The sequence below is a fragment of the Ceratotherium simum genome, chromosome 4 (assembly GCF_057802395.1).
Source record: "Ceratotherium simum simum isolate JZ-2026a chromosome 4, ASM5780239v1, whole genome shotgun sequence".
Taxonomy (NCBI): domain Eukaryota; kingdom Metazoa; phylum Chordata; class Mammalia; order Perissodactyla; family Rhinocerotidae; genus Ceratotherium; species Ceratotherium simum.
The window spans coordinates 4,407,573-4,426,459 of NC_141903.1; the positions used below are offsets into that span (position 1 = coordinate 4,407,573).

Here is an 18,887-nt window from a genome sequence, read left to right on the forward strand (position 1 = left end):
AACTCCCTGAAAGCAGGGACCTGTTTACCATGCCCACTGTCTCCAGCCTCAGACCTGCCTGGCACCTGTCTAAGCGCTCAATCCACGTTCGTTGAATGAACCATTTGCATTTTACAGGAGAGGAAACTGACATTCAGAAAGGAGAGCTTGAGTAGCCCGAGGTCCCACAATTAATGCAAAGCACAGCCAAGATTCCAACCCATCTGAACTCCAAAGACAACTGCAGTATTTCTTCCCTACTCTTAGCACCCCACATTGTCTCCCCCACAAGACTAGGTTCTCGGCGGCAGGACGCGAGTCTCACTCCCCGGGGTCCCCAGCGGCGCGTCAGGGGCCTGCCCGGGAGGCTAGAGGGCTCCGGGGAGATGTCACCCTCCCTGCCCCCTGTCAGTCAGGCTGAGGGGGCGGTGCGGCCGCCAGGGGGCCGCTGAGCTCAGAGCTGCCGCAGCGCCGGAGCCGGAGCCGGAGCCCGAGCGCGCGAGCGAGCACGGCGCAAGTCGCGAGCGGTGGCTGGCGACGCACCCAAGGCCCGGGCACTGCTGCGCCCGGCTCAGAGCCCGCGCCCCGCCTGCTGCAGACCGACCTGAGCGCCTGGCCACTGCCCGACCCCCCACTGGCCCTGAGCCCTCCTAGCCCGGCCTAGCCGAGCCCTTTCCTTCCGCCCGCCGCAGCCGCAGCCGCAGCCGCCGCTGCCGCTCCATCCCCAGCCCGGGCCTCGCATCCAGGTGAGGCGGCCGCGCTCCAGGCGCCGGGGATGGGGAAAGCGCTGGGAATGGAGAGGGGACTGGGTGGGATGGGGAAGGGCCTGGGGTGGATGGGGAAGGGGCTGGGATGGAGGGGAGACTGAGTGGGATGGGGAAGGGGCTGGAGAACAGAGAGAGGGCGCCGGTGGGTGCGTATCAGAGTGCGCCCCGGGATATGTGTGTCTGCTGCTCTGTATCTGCAACTGCCTGGGTGGCCTTGTGGACGTGCGTCCGCGCCCGTGTGTCTGTGTGTGTCGAAGTATCCGTGAGCGTTTGAACGTCTGCGTGTCCTGTATGTGCACATGAGCGTGTCCGTGGAGTATATTTGTGTGCATGGCTGTATGACTCTGTCGTGTGTGTACAGGCAGGCCCAGAGGCTTCGTGCCGAACCCAGCACTCCGGTTCCGCGGGGCTGCAGGTTGCAGGGCCCCGGATAACCGAGGCGGTGGCCCCTCCCGCGTTCCCAGCTTTCAAGGACGCTAGGACTCGCCGCGGCCCTGTGGCCTCGCGCTGGGGAGGGGGTAAGGCGGGAGGGGGTTCCGGGCCGGGAAGGGCGCCACAGTCTCAGGAGCGAGGGGAGGGGGCACCCGCATCCCTCGAGAAGGGCTGGGGTGCGGGTGCGGGGCCAGCGCCCCCGTGCCCGTGTGTTCCATCTCCCCAGGCCACCAGAATGGACGTGTTCATGAAGGGCCTGTCCATGGCCAAGGAGGGCGTCGTGGCCGCCGCGGAGAAAACCAAGCAGGGGGTCACTGAGGCGGCGGAGAAGACCAAGGAGGGCGTCCTCTACGTCGGTGGGCCAGGGGCGCGGCTTCTGGGGCTGCAGGGTTCTGGCATCCTCCGAGGGAGTGAGGCCAGGGTCCTTAGAAGGAGGTTGGGCAGGGGGCCGGGGATGGGGTCTGGGCAGGAGAATATGAGTCAGCAGATGCGATAGGGTCAGCAGGGGTCACTGGGGACATGGCCAGCGGTGGAAGCCTGGGTCAGGGATGAGACGGAGGAGAGGAGGATGGGGAAAGTGTTGGCGAGGGTGGGGTTCATGGAAAGGCCAGGACCCATGCAGTGATCCAAGCAGAGAGCCTTCTCTTCCTTATTCTTTTCCGCATTATTAATAGTTGCCTGGTGTTGAGCCCTAACTCTGGCAAGTACTGCACCGTGCAGAGCGCCGGGGTGCCCACCGCCTAGTTACTGCTCCTGCCCGTTCCACAGCCGGGACGCTGGGGCTCCGCAGCTCTGACTGTCTTGTCCAAGGTCACACAGCCCGCAGAACCTGAGGCTGGAGTGTTCGCCAAGCTTTCTGGTCCCAAAGCACCACCTGTCCCCATGTGGGACCTCCTTCCCGTGTTATTCGGGGCTCCCTTCCAGCCTTCTTCTTCAGCTACTTTCACCTCTAAGTTGCTCTCCAGGTCTCCCTGCCTCCCAATGCTGTGGTTCCACCATCATCATTTCTTCTCTCAGTCCACCCAGCTTTTGGATGCTGTCATTAGGAGAAAGACCAAGTGGTTAAAATTTCTCACCCTAAGTGAGGGAGAGGGAGCCTGCAGGGTCATTTGCATAAAGGGAGGAACAAAACCCAGAAACTGACATTTACTGAATCCACATGGTGCTTGGGGCTTCTTTGTGTGCAGTGGGTAGAATTCTCCCCCATGCAGGCTGAAGGGGGCTGGTTCACTTGCCCGGTGTTGTGGTAGATTTGGGATTGTGGTAGTTTGAAAAATATTTATTGACCAGGTACCATGTGCTGGTTGGTGCCGGCTCTCCTGATAGTGGTACAGAGCATCCAATAGTGGAGTCTGACATCAAGTGGCTGGTGTGGGGACCACTTTGGTAGGGTAATCAAAGAGGTTGGCATTTGAGCTGAGCCCTGAAGAAGGGCAGGGGTGGGGGCTGGAGAGGGGAGGGCAGGAAACAGTGGTTGGAGATGAGATCAGACAGGGGGGCAAGAGCAGGTTCATGAGGGAGCCCTTGCTTGTAGGCCAGGGCACAGCATTACTATAATTGCCACGGGAGATTATAAGCTAGGGACTGACGTGATCTGACTTCAGTATAGAAAGACCCTTAGGCCTCTGGGGACACAGCAAACTGCAGGGAGGCCTGCTAGGAGGTCGTGAAGCCACCAGACAAGTGTGCTGGAACTAGGACAGGGTGATGAGACAGAGAAGGCTTGAGCCCACACCTGCCGGGCCCCAGCTCTGGTGTCCCTCCTGTCTCCCCCCCCCGCCCTTTCACTCTTGTGGACCCCTGGCACCCCGACACGGTCTTCCTGCTATTAGTCTTGCCCCCCTTCTCCTTAGATTGGCCCCTCCTGCTCCTCCCATGCTCAGGAACTTCCGATGGCCCCTGGTTCCTACAGGTTAAAGCCTCAGCTCCCTGCAGCCTAGCATTCAATGCCCTGCATGGTCCTGCCTCAGTCCAGATCTCCATCGCTCCAGGCACACAGACTGCGGTGATGTGCTCCGTGCAGGCCACCTCCGTGAAAGGACACTTCTCTGTGCCTGCATGGTTCCCTGTGCCTGGAATACCCTCCCTGGTCTACTTTCTGCATATCCACCTGCTCCCCATTTGTCAAGGCCCAAGCAGTGCCCCCTTCCCCGTCACATACCCTCTGGAGCCTGGAAGTCCACTCCTCACTACTTGAGGTCCAGGGCACTGAATCTGCCCTCCTCTTACCCCATGCGACACTGAGCAGTTGGCCTGGGGGCCTGGCACAGAGCAGGTGCCCACAAATGTTTGTGGGAGGAATCAATGGGTGCACATGCAGCCCTGCCCCCCCATCTCTGGGTCTGCCTGGCCTTCGGCCTGAGACTCCTGTCTTCCCACGCCAGCCTCTCCTCCTCCCACCAGCCTCAGCCTGCCCAGACGCCCATTTCTGAGTCAACCAGCTGTTGTCTGGGTTGCCAAATCCTTAGAATGGGAGACTCCCCATCTCAGATCAGGCCCCCAACCTTTCCCAGCAGCCCACATTTTGATGTGACCAAGTAGCTGCTCTCCTGGGAAGGCCCAGCCAATGCTGCGGGTGTCAGTCACAATCTGCACATCACCCTTAGACCCATCCTGCACCCTAGACACTCTCCACCCCGACCAGAAGGAAGGATGGCACCCTTGTTAGGAGAAGAGAGTCTTCAGAAGAAATGGGGTGGGGGTGGTGGATGTGGGTGTCCAGAGGTGCGATGGGGGCACCAGGGGAACCTTTCAAATACACAGCCTTTTTGCATCCCCTGGCTTCACCCCACTCCCACCCCACCTGTTCCCATCCTGGGCTTCATAGAGTGGTAGCTGGAGTTTTGGAGTCAGACCTGAACTTGAATGTCAATTCAGCCACTTACTAGTTGTGGGAGCCTAACTGAGCTCTGTTTCCATCTGTGAGTCAGGGACGGTCACAGCACCTGCTCCCAGGGCTGGGAGAGGATCACGTGCAGTGGGGAGAGGAGTGCTGGTGCTCGGGCACCAGAGGGGTGCGGGTATCATATTGGGGGGGCGGGGGGAGACTGCAGAGAACTCAAAGTTCTGAGGATGTAGGTGTGGGGGGCTCAGTGCGGTGATGAGGGGGGCCCTTGGTCTTTGGGGGCCCAAGGAAGCAGTGATGGGGCCAGAATGCCCACTATTGACTGGGTCCCTCTGCTCGCTCTGTCCCCACCGTGCTTCCAGAGTCTCGGTTCCTCAGCTCCGAGCCCTTAAATGTGCTCCTTTTTCCTCCCAACAGGAAGCAAGACCCGAGAGGGGGTGGTACAAGGAGTGGCCTCAGGTACCAGCCCAGCCCTGGCACAGCCCCCCTCCCTCACCCCAGCCTGTGAGCTGGCCAGATCCAGAGGGTGGGAGGAGGGGACGGTGGAAGAGGGCACCCCCAAGGCTTGGTGGGGGGGGAATGTTCCACAGGAAGGCAGGCCCTGGGACACTATGGGAAGGGGGGCATCTATGCCTCCTTCACCCTTGCCCCTAACCCCTTTCCCTACTCTCTCCCTGCTCCAGTGGCTGAGAAAACCAAGGAGCAGGCGTCACATCTGGGAGGAGCCGTGTTCTCTGGGGCTGGGAACATCGCAGCAGCCACAGGCCTCGTGAAGAAGGAGGAATTCCCCACCGACCTGAAGGTGAGCGGTCCTCCTACCACACACGTTCACGTGTGCATGCACATGCACACACATGCCAGAAACACCCATAAACCTGCCACCAGGCTCCCTGTGCCCTCAGCCCTGCACAAAGCTCCTTGCCTCATGGTCTGCAGGGCCCTGCTAGACTCAGCTCAGGATGAGTCTGCATGGAGGTGTGTATGGGCGTGGTACTCCCTGTGACAGTGATCCAGATCTGGCTGTATACATGTATCCTGCTTGCGAGTGTGGCCTGGACCACTTCTGGCCACGTCTGCATGTGTCACTGATTATTCATTCATTTCTTTTCACTCAAGGAGTATTCATGCCAGAGAGGAATTGTTCTAGGGGTAACTGCAGTGAATAGGTTCCTGCATTTGTGGAGCTGACACTGTACTAGGAGAAGACAGTAAAAAGCCAACCAAGTAACCAGATGATTTCAGACAGGGATAAGTGCTCTGAAGAAAAGACAAGGGTGAAGGGATAGAGAATCAAGGGGTGAGGGGGCTACTTTAGCTGAGAGGAGGTGATATTTGAGCTGACACCCAAGGGATGAGGCAAGCCACGTGGGAAATGTATTTCAGGCAATAGGAACAGCACATGCAAAGGCCCTGAGGCAGGCATAAGCAGGTGTGGGCCATGGGGTCGGGGTGAACTGTGTGTCACACGTTTGTGTAGGCATGTTCCCCCAGGGGAGTGGTGGTGGCTATCCATGTGTACATGAAGACAGACACTTCCATTGAGACACGCTGTAGAATAAGATATGTGAGCTCTAGAGCCCCACAGAGCTGGGTTTGAATGCCAGCTCCACTACTTCCTGACTGTGTGACCCTGGGCAGGTCCCACCATGTCTCTGAGCCTGAGTCTTTGCCTGTAAGGTGTGAGATGAACACAAAAGTGCTCTTATGTAGATTAGAGATAATACAGATGAGAGGTTCTCAAAACTGAAGTGTGCATCAGAATCACCAGGAGGCCAGGTTACAATACAGACTGTGGGCCCCATCCCTAGAGTTTCTGATGCAGTGGGCCTGAGAGGGGGCCCAAGAATTTGCATTTCTAACAAGTACCTAGCTGATGCTGATGCTGCAGGTCCAGGGACCACACTTTGAGAACCACTGATAAAAAGCCTGGCTTGCATACCGTGAGTGCTCAGTAAGAGACGGCGGCCCCATGATCATGTGAGCGGTCCACGTCTGCCCACAGGGGCTTGTGTGACCACAGGTGTGTGTGGAAATATACCACCGTGACGGTGCACTCTGTGGGCCTATAGGTCTGTACAGACATTCCTCTAATGGGGTGAGCCATGTCTGTCCGCGTACAAGTGCAGACTGCCTCCGTGGGGGTCGGGGCTCCTTCCCCAGCGTTTGGTCTGGGAGATGAGTGTGCATTCCACATGAGTGTATCCATTGGGCTGTGGGAGGAGACCCCACACCATCCTTCACGCCAGACATTTTGCACAGCTGGTTCCTTCCCCTGTCAGAAGTCTGAGACTCGACTCAGAAGTTCTGGGTCAAGTCCTTCCTGTGCATTTTACCAGCTGTGTGACTTTCCAGGTCTTATCATTACACTTCCGGTGGTCACTCCCATCATTGAGCTTTTGTATGGGCAGGCACTGTTCTAGACATTTTACATGGAGTAACTCATTGAGTCTTCACGGTGTCCCTAGGAAGAAGGCACCACAATTAGCCCATTTTACAGATGAAGGAACTAAGGCTCAGAGAGGTGAAGTGAATTGCCCGAGATCCCAATTCCTGCCTGCCTCCCTGAGAAGGTGGTTGGGAGGATAACCTGAGCATGTCTTCAGAGTTGCTTGGTGCTGACCTGGGGCCAGGCCCTGTGCTGAGAGCTGGTGTGCAGAGAGAGGCGGGTGTGGGCCTGAACCGTCAGCCTCCAGGCTGTCCTGAGGGGCCTTGCACAGAACCATCTCTCAGGTGCCTTCCTCCCACACTTGGCACCTCAGCCTCCTCTCTCAAGGGAGCTCAAGGTCGTAGATTCACAAGCCAAACAGCAGCCCTTTGGGGCCCCCGGGCATGGGGGAATGTGTGCAAGCCCAGGCTGCACACTTCCGAGTGTCTCCACCTCCCAGCCTGCTCAGGGACAGCTGTCCCTTGGGATCTGCCGGGAATGGGTTCCAGGAGCCCCGCCCATACCAAAGGCGCGGATGCTCAAGTCCCTTCTATCAGATGGCGTAGTATTTGCATATAACCCACGCACACCCTTCCGTACCCTTTAAATCATCTCTAGATTACCTGTAATACTAATACAATGTAAATGCTACGTAAATAGTTGTTATACTGTATTGTTTAGGGAATAATGACAAGAATGAAGAGTCTGTACGTGTTCAGTACAGACGCAGCCATCGCAGGCCTTTCCACCTGCTGTTGGTTGAACCCTCCGATGCGCGACCCGCGGATGCGGAGGCCAACCGTACATTGTCAGGGAATCCTCCCCGTACTCTTACAAAGCAGAGAGCACCGTCCTCTTTCCCATCCTAGGCAGCTGAGCTCAGAGGTGGTGAATTGCCTGATCAAACAGCTAGTGAGTAGCCAGGAGGGGCTGTTTTTAAGTGAACTTTTTATTGAAGCCCAACACGCAGGCAGAGAGCAAGCAGCCCCACGAAATGTTCACAAAGGGAACCCCCCCCACCCAGCAGCCGGCCTCAGGCGCCTTTCCAGTCCCTAACCGCAGGGCCAAGACTAGGGTGAGATGAGTGAGGTGTCTGGGGCACATTCAAGGGGGCACTCATTCTGGGGTCTCATTTGCACGGCTCTGAGAGTGGGCACCTTACTCACCTCACCTCACCCTCCAAGGGTCGCTGCTTCCTGACTTCTATCACAGATGGGCTGGGTGTTTTTAACTCCAGTGAATGTCACCCTAAGTTCTGTACTCGGCTTCCTTCGCTCAACAGTGAGGGCGAGATTCCACCACGCGTGGTCTGTGCTGTCATTCTCCGTTCTTGTGCAGCACCCGTTGTGTGCTCAGACCACAACGCACACATCACAGCACACATCACACTGCCGTTCTCCTGTTGTTGGGCATGTGAGTCGTTTCCAAACAATGTGCGGGGGCTGGGACGTTAACACTGTTTCTTTCCCGGGCTCTGGTCGTGGCTGGGTGACTGAGCAAACTAACATTTCCCCGCCTCCTGGGCCGTGGTGTGCCCCTCTGTGCACTGCGGCAAGTGAGCCAAGCCAGGAGCTGTGAACTCCTGAGCCTGGAGGGCCCACCTAGCCAGGTCACGTGAAGGAGCTGAAGCTGCCTGGATGGGCTGGGGCAACGAGGCAGAGGTGGTCAGGGCAGGCCTTTCAGCGCCGGCCCTCCAGGGTCTCAAGATTCGTCTCTCTGCCCAGTTGGGAGGGACAGAGGTTACCTGTGGAAGTGGGGGAGGTGGTGTGCATGTGGGCTTGTGCATGAACCCTAGGTTATTGTCTGTATCCGTGTGTGCAACCAGCTCAGTCCCGTGTTTGTGTATATATATGTGCTCACCTGCAGGTGGCTGGCCATGTCTGGCAGCCCCCCACTTGCATGCCTACTGGTCTGCACCCCTCTGGGCAGCAGCTGCAGGGGGGAGGGGAAAGTCTTAGCTCACACATCCAAGCAACACCACGGAGCTGTTGCTTCCAGCTTATCTTAAAATAGCAACAGCAGAAGAAACCAGGCCACACAGGGCCCTGGGGGAGGGATGGGTGGAAAGTGGCAGGGGAATGGCCCAGAGCCTCTGCCCAGCCCTGTCGCTGAGTCTCCATCTCCCTCCAGCCCAAAGGAGCCTCCAGGGTTATCCCTGGGGTCCTGACGCCACGCACAGAGCCTGACACAAAGGGGGCAGAGATAAATGGGTGACAGTGTGCTGTCTCCCCATCCCATCCAGTCCAAATGATGGAAGTACAGGAGGCTGCCAGCTGCTGGGAGCCCCGCTTCCCCTCCCCACCCCAGCTTCAGCCTGATTTGGAGGGATCTCACTCCTCATACCTTCATCCCTCTTCCAAGGCACTCCAAATAATTTAATTAAAATTTCTGGTTGCACTGCCAACAAAGGCTAGCCTTCCCCTAATCAGTCGGAAGCCTTCCAGGGCAGGAATTTGGGGGGGCCTCCCCAGCTGCCCTCACAGGCCCTGTTGCTTTTTTTTTTTTAATAATTTTATTTATTTATTTTCTCCCCCAAAGCCCCAGTAGATAGTTGTATGTCATAGCTGCACGTCCTGCTAGTTGCTGTACGTGGGACGCGGCCTCAGCATGGCCGGACAAGCGGTGCGTCGGTGCGCGCCCGGGATCCGAACCTGGGCGCCAGTGGCGGAGCGCCCGCACTTAACCGCTAAGCCACGGGCCGGCCCCTGTTCCTCTTTTGCCCACAGCCAGAGGAAGTGGCCCAGGAAGCTGCTGAGGAGCCGCTCACCGAGCCCCTGATGGAGCCAGAAGGAGAGAGTTATGAGGAACCGCCCCAGGTGAGGGGCGGCAGGGCTGGGTGGGGCCTTGGGCATCCCCAAAGATTGCTGCCGTCCAAGCTGGGGTGGGAGGTCTCTGGCAGCGTAGGGTTGGGCAGAGAGCTTCAGGCTTCCCTTTTCTAGGACCCAGGCCCCAGAAGGCAGAAGCAGGGAGGGAGAACAGAAGGGGCCTAGCACTGGGTCTCAGGCACCCCTGCCCAGAGACGTCCAAGCTGTCCCCAACTTCCAGGTTTCTCCCTTGCCCAGGGGGAGGGGCATGCACTGTTCCTCCTTGAGGGGGAGGGGTCTCGGGCCGGGGCCTGGTCAGGTGGTCTGCAACCCCTTCCTCTTTTGCTCTTCTTCACTCCACCCCCATCCCTCTGATGCAGGAGGAGTATCAGGAGTATGAGCCAGAGGCGTAAGGGCCCAGGACGGCCCCCACCAGCAGCACAATCCCTTCCCCGCCCCCCCCTCCCCCGAGCCAGGGTTGTCCTTCTACCCTTGCCCCCCAAACACGAGATCTTCCTTCGCTCCGAGGCTACTCTCGGAGGCTGTGTTTGTGTCTGTCCATCTGTCTGTCCTACCTGCCCGCGTCCAACCCCGGGGGGTGGACAGGGCCTGGGCTGCGGCCGCGGCTGGGAGCCTCGCCCCACCCATGTTGCCCTCTCACCGCTCCATCCCGTCCAGTGTCTGAGCGGATGTAGCATGTTCTGTGTGTTTTTAAACGAAGATCGGAAAGCGACGCCTTCCCCCCACCCCCGACAGAGGCTCTCCAGGGGCCCCCGGTCAGCCCCAGAGCTCCCCACCCCACTCTCACATCGACCCCAAGAACCTTTTTTTTTTAACCGAAACCAGGAGCCAGGCTGTGCCATGCCCCCTCCCCCAGCCGACCCCGTCTGAGCGGAGGCGTCGTGTGTCGTGATTGTGGCATGGAGAGTCCCCCCACGCTGTGTGAGCGTGTCCCGGGCGGGCGGGCCCGACCGCCTCCCGCGTGTCCATGAATAAAGCCAATCTGTCTGTAGCCGGCGCCGCAGGGCAGGGCTGGGGTGGAGGGCAGGTGGGGTTGGCCGACGGGCTTCCAAGTCCCAGCCTGCTCCACTCCCCTCTTTGGGGCCCGGCATACTCAGCCCAGGTACACGACTGACCACTTCGGGCCTCAGCTTCTTCATCTCCTCCCCTCCCCGCAGGATGACCTGGGGGAAGGGGGTCCTCCCGGGCTGGGACACGCAGTTGGCTAGGAGGCGGAAGGTGGCCTCGGGCGCCATCTGCTGGACCATAAAGCACCTGCTGGGGGTGCAGGGCGGAGGGGAGCCCCGCGCCGCCGCAGCGCAGGGTGGACCGGCTCACACCTCGCCGCACACGGAGCGCGGGCACGCGGGTGGCCACGCACGCGCGGACATGCGTGCACGTTCGCTGGTCCACGAGCGCCGCCCCGGGTGTCCGCACCGCAGGCCGAAACGTGCAGACCCGCGCGCGCACTCACAGTTGTACGCGCGCCGCGGAGAAACCCTCGGAAACCAGCAGCGCGGGCACTGAACGACGCTGTTACGCGCAGACATACCTCTCCCCTCAGGACGTTTACACCTGTAGCACACACCCCTGCGCACACCTGCCCAACGCAGAAAAACCCATCCAAGGGGAGAGGGAATGGGTAGTTGCCTCAGAAGGAGGCAGAGCTCGGGCATCCTCTTCCTGGAATGGGGCCCGAAGGTTTGCGGCGGCCTCGGCTGAAGTGGGCGAGGGTCCGCAGAAAGCTGGGAAGCTGGCCAGGCGCCTCGAGCCAATCGAGATCAGCACTAGAGGGCCCCCAATACCGCCTCGGTGTGGGGAAGAAGGGGGCGGAGACGCCGCGGTGCTGCGCAGAGCCCCCGCCTCCGTCACGGGCCAGGCGCTGTTCTTATTGGCACAGAAGCTCCCGCGCCGAGGCCCCGCCCCCATCGATGCGGCGCTCCTGCTCTGTGTTGCCGCAGCGGCCCTCAACCCCGGCTGGCACTGAAGCCCCGCCCCCGCCCCTGCGGGAGCCCCTCTATGCTTTGCTGCAGGGGCCACCAACCTCGCCTGCGCCAGACTCCACCCCTTCCCTGCTTCCGTCCGGCCTCCTTTCCGACTCTAGTCCCAGGGCTGGGAGGAGCTTACTCTCCTCAATCGACCCCCAAGTGTCAGCGCCTCCTCCTTCCTTGAATCGTTGGGGGCGGGAAGGTGGTGCCAGGCTCGGGAAGGCCTTGAACGCTGCGGGAGACCGGTCCACTCGGGTCACCTTGGCCTGCAGTGTGGGAGCCTTTATTCTGGAAGAAGGATGCAACTGCAGACGTGTGTGTAGGTAGAATAAACCGGTGGGCTTGGATTCTCTGCTTCCAACGTGCCGGTGCCAGGATCTGCAGATCCCTGTGGCTGAATTGACACTATTTACAACCCACAGTCTGCGGGCGTTGCAAACTCGTGGCCCTCACGTTGAATTTGGCCTGTAGAGACTTTTAATTTGCTAGCACAAAGTTTAAAATTGTTTTCATTTGATTTCGCTTAGCAACAGTCCTTTTCCCTCCCTCTTGTGTTCCTCCCATCCACTTCACTCATTTTCATGAACCGTTTGGCCTCTAAAGAATTTGAGAGCCACCTCCTCTCCAGCTATCAGCACCCAATCCCCATTTTTAGATGCCAAAACCAGGTTCACAATCTGGCTTGTGGAGAGGTTTGTTCCTCCTTCCCAGGTGCCAAGCCACGCACCTGGTTTTCTGCCCAGAGACTAATGTTCTCATCTGCCGGGGTCACTTTAAATATGTTCCAGGCACAGGCCCAGAAGCGTCAGCAGAAGGTGCCAGCCCTGTGTCCGACGGCAGTCCTGGCTGTACGTGTGTGTGTGAGAACACACGGCTCATGGGCTCCTTGCTCGTGACAGGGACAGAGCCATTTCCCAAGTGCCCAGTTGAGTCCCAAGCATCCAACACTTGTCTCCACTGTTTTCACTTGAAACCATCCTCAGGGATTCCTTGTTATCAGCCCCAGTTTACGGATGAGAGAATGGAGGCCAGAGAGGCAAACTTACCTGCCCTCGGTCACAGTGCTGGGAAATGGCCAAGGCCACACCAACCTCAAGCCTGACTCCAAAGCCCAGCTCCTTTGGAATTTTCCAAAAGAGAAAATTACTTACTTCCTTTAAGGGGAGACAAACAAACAAAAAAAAACACCAACAATAGGAAAACGTGGAGGCAGCGGAGCGGAGATGACAGGCTTGTGCAATTTCATGGAGACTGCAAGTGAGATTGTGGGGGGCAGTGAGCTGTGTGTGCACACTTACATACGTGATTTGGGTGTATCTGTGCTCACGCATGTACACGGGTGTTGTCCCTGTTTGTGGGTGCCTTTATGCAGTCATTCAACAGTGTGTGCTGCACACCTGCTCTGTTCTTATAAGTGAGGGCCTGTAGGGAACAGCCCTGCAGGTCGCTGCCCTGACAGAACTCACGTCCCATGGATCAACAAACACACGGAACAGGATCATTTTGAGTTTTATGAAGAACAGAAAACAGATGTGATAGACTGTGACAGGGCGGGAGTGGTGACCAACATTAAAATGGGATGGTCCAGTCAGGCGTCTGAGCAGGCGAGGTTGGAGCTGAGACCTGAATGAAACGGAAGTGGCATGGAACATCTGGGAGACGAGCCTCACAGCAGAGGAAGAGCCCACCTCTCTGTGTCTGCGTGGACGTGGGGTGTGTGGTCAGCGAGGCTGAGGCCTGCCAGGCCTCCCGAGATCCGTGGGTCTAGCCCCACCTCGTCCAATCCACACCTTCCCTGCCTTTGCCTGTGCTCTGTCCTCCACCTGGAGGTCTGCCCACAACTCCACCTGCTGAGCTCTTTCCCTCTTCTGAGCTTTCTCTAGTCCTCCACCAGAAGTGGTTTCTCCTCATCACCCCCATCCCGCCCAGCTGTCCACACAGAGAGCCCTCCCTGGCCCCCCCCCCATATCAGCACTCTGCAGACCTTTGCGGGCTGGCTAACCTGAAAACCTCCCTTTCCCCTTGAGGAAGGGCTGGGGGCTGTCCCCGTGTCCCCACCATTCGCCCATCTCCCTCCCAGTATCCCCGCCCCCACTCCCTAGTAATGTGTCTCCACAGCTTTCTCTGGAACTTTATTTTTGTTGTCTCCTTTCCCTATTTATAGCTCTCTCCCCTCCGAACCATCCCTGCATCCATCCCGTTGCCTAGAAACCAGCTCTGGGCTGAGGGCGGGGGAAGGCCAGGCCGAGCCCAGGCAGGGGGAAGGCAGAGCTGTCACCCACTCCCCGTCTCAGCACCGCCCCCAGGCTCCCAGAAGCCCACCCTGCCCTCTGCCTAGCATCCATGGGTGTTTTTAAAAGATAAAACATAATGTGAAAAACAGCAGCCTTTGTGAAGTCTTTCACGGCTTCTAAAGGGCATGATGCACGTGATTGCACTGGCACCTCTCAGTAGCCCGCCCTCCCAGAGGCCTGGACCTATTTTTTCAGATGGGGAAACTGAGTCTTCGGTCCTATAGCTCAAGTTTTCTCGGTAGAAACTGCACAGCTCTGGACTTGTTACCCTTGGGATACTGGCCTAAAACACTGGAAAGATTTAAAAGTGTAAATAATTCCATAATCCGTTAGTTGCAGAAGGGTAAAAAGAAAAATGTTGTCATTATCCTGCCACATGCCAAGCCATCAGTCACACCCCCGCCATACACTCCGCCATGCCCTCCACCATGGCCCCACCACGCCACCCCACGTTCCCGATAACATGCCCCCACCACGCCCAACTGCAGCTCCACTCCTGGCCCCAGCGCTCTCCTTCCACAAACCGGACCAGGAAGCCGGAGCTTGCTTCTGGCTCTGTCACTTCACTGTGTGACCTCGGAGAGTTCATGCGACTTCCCCCAGGCTCAGTTTCCTCACTCAAAAGTAAGGATGCTAATTTCCACCCCACAGGACTGTAAAATAGTTGTGTGATCCTGATGAGAAAGTGCTTTGAAAACCATAGAGTGCTGTGATGTGTTAGAACAGTTAATGTTGTTGTTGTTATTAGGGCCGAGAGGGGGTGCAGGGGAGCCGAAGTGGACCCTGGGCTTACAAAGGGAGCCCTGGCCCGTGTCCAGGCCCCTTTCTCTGGCAGAATGAGGGGCATAATGGGGGCTGCCTGAGAGCACCTGCAGACCACTGAGGAGTGGAGGGCCCCAGAGGCACTCTTGTGCCGGACTCCTCATTCCCCACCAACCCCATCGCCTACTGCCCCGCTCGCTGTCCCCCACCCCAAGGCCCGCCTCTGCCTTCAAAATAGGCTCTCTGGGCAGAATGGGGGAGAGGGCTGCCAAGGAGCAGCTGGGCCATGATTCAGCCTGAGTCACCCATCCAAACCCCAGGGCCGCCCCCAGCTTGGCCTGGGCCTGCAGCTGCTGGGGGTGGGGATGTGGAGAGGGAGGGAGGGGCCTGTGTGGGCAGCAAGCTGCGCTCGTGTGCCCAGGCCAGGGCACACATCAGGGCAGCACTGTAAGGGCCTGGGAGTGGTGTGTATGAGGAGGTTGGAGTTGGGAAGGTGACCCTATGGATGCCAGTTATCTGGGCTGACTGAGGAGGCAGGGTTTTCGTGTGTATGTGTGTACGTGCGCACCCACGCATGCATGGGGTGTTGCAAGTATATCTAAGTAAATGAAGAAGGGTTAATAGTGTGGGCTGGAGTTTGGCTTCCAGCTTTGTCACTTTCCAGCTATGTGACCCTGACAAGTTACTTAACCTCTCTGAACTTCTGTTTCCTCGCCTATAAAGTGGGAATAAGAGCAATATCAATCTCAGATGGTTTTCATTAAGGATTAAATGTAATGAGATGATGACTGTAAAACAATTAGGCAATCAGTAAATGGTACACCACCACCATTATCATCATCTAGGGTATATCGGGTTATATGCTGCATGCATGAAAACAGGTACATATCTAAAGGTCTGTATTCAGGGGTTTATCTGTACAAGCCTCAGAGGCTGAGGGGTTTGGGTGAGTGTTTTCTTTTTTTTTTTTTTTTTTTTTTTTTAGATTTTATTTATTTATTTTTTCCCCCCAAAGCCCCAGTAGATAGTTGTATGTCATAGCTGCACATCCTTCTAGTTGCTGTATGTGGGACTCGGCCTCAGGATGGACGGAGAAGTGGTGCCTCGGTGCGCGCCCGGGATCCGAACCCGGGCCACCAGCATCAGAGCGCGCGCACTTAACCACCAAGCCACGGGGCCGGCCCATGGGTGAGTGTTTTCTGAAGGAGCTGGTGAATGCGTATTGTGTGTGCATCTCTGAAGCAAACACAAGAACTTTCCAGAAAGTTGGGTTTGTATGGCATTGCCTGCCATATGATCCGCACCTCACCCACACACACCCCTTCCCTATGGGCTGTGATTTGCTGAAATTTGGCCTAGACCTGGACCAGTGTCCAGGCAAAGGGATCAGGAGCCATGGATGCCGTTTTATTGGGAATCTCAGACCTTCTCAAAAGCCTTGAACCTCAAGCAAAGCTGGAATGGGGGTAACTGGCTCGGCCTCCAGGGTGGGTGTGCGTGGGTGGGAAAGGGGGACTGTGTTTTATGAAGTGGACATGAACATGACATGAATGTGAGAGAGCATGACATGTGTGTGCGTGTGTGTGTGTGCAAGGGTGGCGTTGGGGGGTGGCTGCCGTCTCTGCTCTGGTACAGTCTGCTTGTCTCCATGGCGCCTGTTGCCACACACGCTTGCCTTTCAGAAAGTGACTGGGATTGTTTATTCCGCCCCCAGCCTGGGCGCCAGCCAAGGAGCTGCGGGCACTTGTTTATCTTCTGGTGCGTACGAGTATGTATGGCTTCCCAGCAGCAGACCAGCCCAAGAGACACGCGCACACACACTCACACAGGTGTGGGTAACCATGCTGGTTGTCACAGGATGAGCTCGAACCCCAGGAAGAGCCACAGCCACAGCCCAGGCAGACTCGCTCCACTTGGGGAAAAAGATGACCCCCCAGCAGCTCCAGGAGGACACACTACCGATTTAGCAATGCCCAAAGCTCCAGGGAAGTGTGAGAGCCAGTTGCCCTGGCCAGTGCTCTGCACCCCCCACCCTTAGAACTAATCACCGCCACACCTGGGTCACTGCTCACCCCTAAAGCTGGCAGTGGGGTAAGTCCCACCCCACCACTTGGACTGGAGTGGGGAGGTGGTTCCCCAAGGGAAATGGAGGTGCTATGGTCAGAAAAGGATGCGCAGGGCGGGGCTGGCCATTGCCCTGGTGTCCACCATGAGTGCGGCGCTGTGCCTGGTCCTTGTGTGTTGTTGTTTGTATTTTCTCCCTACATCCTCCTCAGAGCTCTGAGAGCTAAGAGTTACAGATGATGATGTTGAGGCTCAGAGAGACCTCGATCAAGGCCACACAGCCAGTAACCGGCGAGGTTGGGATTGAACCCACACTGCTGCCTCTGTGCCCTTTTTAAGCTCCCACTCTGCCTTAGGAAGTGTTCTGTTTGCTTGTCTGGAAATTTTCATTTTTAAACATGTTTTTATCAACAAGTCTCCACAGAACAAGAGTGGTTGAAGAGTGTGGCAAAGGGCACAGATGGAAAGAGGCTCTGACTGTGCCCTCATAGCAGACATGGCCAGAGCTCTGACCACATCCCCTCAGATGACCTTACCATTCCTGTGCCCACAGCAGGACACCCAACAGCCAGTACCTGCATCTTTGTCAAAGAGCTGCCCCCGGGCTGTGGAACCCCCTTTGCCCACATGCACTGTGGGCCAGAAGTGCCTGGGAATTAACACACAGCCCCACGGGTCAGCTCTCCACCAATGTCTGCTAGGCACGGGGATATAAATACACCAGCTCCCTTGCCCTTGGCCCGGGAGTTCTGAGACATGCACTTACCCCATTTCCCAAGACTTCCTGCAGGATTAAGCTTCACTCACCCACTGTGGTAGCTGGCTTAATAACCACCTTTTATTGGATGCCTTCCCCTCCTGGGTCACCTTCCCACTCCCCTGCTGGTGTCCCTGTACCTCCCAAATAAGCCACATTCCCTCAATCTTCATTTCAGGGTCTGTGAGCTGCCCCAGGGTGCTGGATGCCATCCTATCCTTCCACCATGAGCATCTGGGCCCAGCCATCATGCCCTCCCTTCCTGGCATCTCCCCTTTCCCTCTCTACAGGCCCCTCCCATCAGGATTCAAATACCTCCAAGTCTCCTCCTGTCCCCCTGTAGAGACAATCACATCTCTTTTCTCCTTCCAAGCCCAAACTTGTCGAGAGGGTCATCTTCTTGCCCTCTCCACTTCCTTACTCCCATTTACTCATCATTTGTCCCCCCAAGTCCGGCTCAACCCCCACCACTCCATGGACTGCTTTCATCAAATTTCTGTTAACTTCCGTTCAAGTCTGGAGGACATCTCTCAGGCCACATCTTGTCTTCCTGATGTGGGTGTGCTGGACCTCCTTCTGGAACATTCTCTCCCCTTGGCTTCTGAGACATCACACTTGCCTGGGCTTCTTCTGGTTCCTCAGACCACTGTTTCTCATTCTTCTTTGCAGCCTCCTTTTCCCAGCTGGTCTCTTAATGTTGGTGTTCCTCGGGGTGTCCAGGGGCTCTCATCTCACCCTATTTGGCCTATACTCTCCCCTCACATACTGACACCCCTCTCGTGGCTTCCATCACCAGCTCCCTGGTACCTCTTTAGCCTCGGCCACTCCAGAGCTCAGTTTTGGACCTGGATATCTCAGCGTGGCTGTCCCACAAGCCCCTTCTTTACCCAGGGCTCATCGGGTATCTGTCCTCCATCCACTTGACTCCCCAAGGCAGAACCTCAGAGAGGCTCCGAATCCTCTCTCCTCTCACAGCCACATTCGCCCCATGACCAAGGCCTGTTGACTTTACCCCTAAGTAGGTATCGAATCTGGCCCCTCCTCTCCATCCCAACAAATGCTGCCATGGTGCAGGCATCATCATCTCTCACCTGGACACCTGCCACGGCCTCTTCCTCATGCCCTGGCCCCACTCCTGTCCACCCTCGCCCTGCCCCAGGGGGAGCTTTGTAGATTACAGGTTGGTTCTTGCCACTTTTCATGTCTTGTGAACCTCCCCAAGCCTCGATGTTTTCATCTGTATCATGGGGCCAATAATGTTTACCTTGAAGGGCTGTAGGGGGAATAAAATGAAACGATGAATGTCGAATAGGGTTTGTAAACTGTGAAGCGAAGTGCCCTTGTGGGCAGGGAAGGAGCAATTTTTAGCACCGGAAACATTAGGAAGCAGCGTTGATGCGGGTGTTGTCCGTGGTGCTGAAAATTTGTCCGGCACTCCGCGGTTTTCTGCTTCCGTGGGATGTTGGCGGCAGGAGCCGATCTGATAGATGGTCTTCATTTGCCATCCAGATTTTTAAAAGAATTTTTTTTTTAAGATAATGGTGACTTATGGTTCACTAGGTAAGTAAGAGTTAAGCGCGAGGTTTCAGGAGTTAGCTCCACCACTAACTAGCTGTGTAAGCACAGACAAGTGACCTATCAGCATCTCAGTTTTCTCATCTGAAAAATGGGGATATAATACATTAATATTGACTTGCTTCTAAGTGATTGGAAATAGAAATTAGATGAAACCTGTAAACAAAACTTGGCACGGTGTCTGCCCCTAAACAA

General features: G+C 56.9%; 1 protein-coding gene across 1 annotated transcript; it reads left to right on the top strand.

The window, feature by feature from the left end:
• Window positions 1–500: 500 nt before the first annotated feature.
• Window positions 501–9,779, top strand: SNCB (synuclein beta). The gene is made up of 6 exons (XM_004428485.3): window positions 501–725; window positions 1,405–1,534; window positions 4,441–4,482; window positions 4,707–4,825; window positions 9,175–9,264; window positions 9,633–9,779. The coding sequence occupies exons 2-6, from the start codon at window positions 1,414–1,416 to the stop codon at window positions 9,663–9,665; spliced, it is 405 nt and encodes a 134-aa protein (XP_004428542.1). The 5' UTR covers window positions 501–725; window positions 1,405–1,413; the 3' UTR covers window positions 9,666–9,779.
• The last annotated feature ends 9,108 nt before the right edge of the window (window positions 9,780–18,887 follow it).

Bases quoted from the DNA above. Each gene is read 5' to 3' on its own strand.
- SNCB (XM_004428485.3), top strand. From the start codon at position 1,414: ATGGACGTGTTCATGAAGGGCCTGTCCATGGCCAAGGAGGGCGTCGTG. The intron at 1,535-4,440 runs GTGGGCCAGGGG...TCCTCCCAACAG, and splicing joins GGAGGGCGTCCTCTACGTCG to GAAGCAAGACCCGAGAGGGG. The intron at 9,265-9,632 runs GTGAGGGGCGGC...CCTCTGATGCAG, and splicing joins GTTATGAGGAACCGCCCCAG to GAGGAGTATCAGGAGTATGA.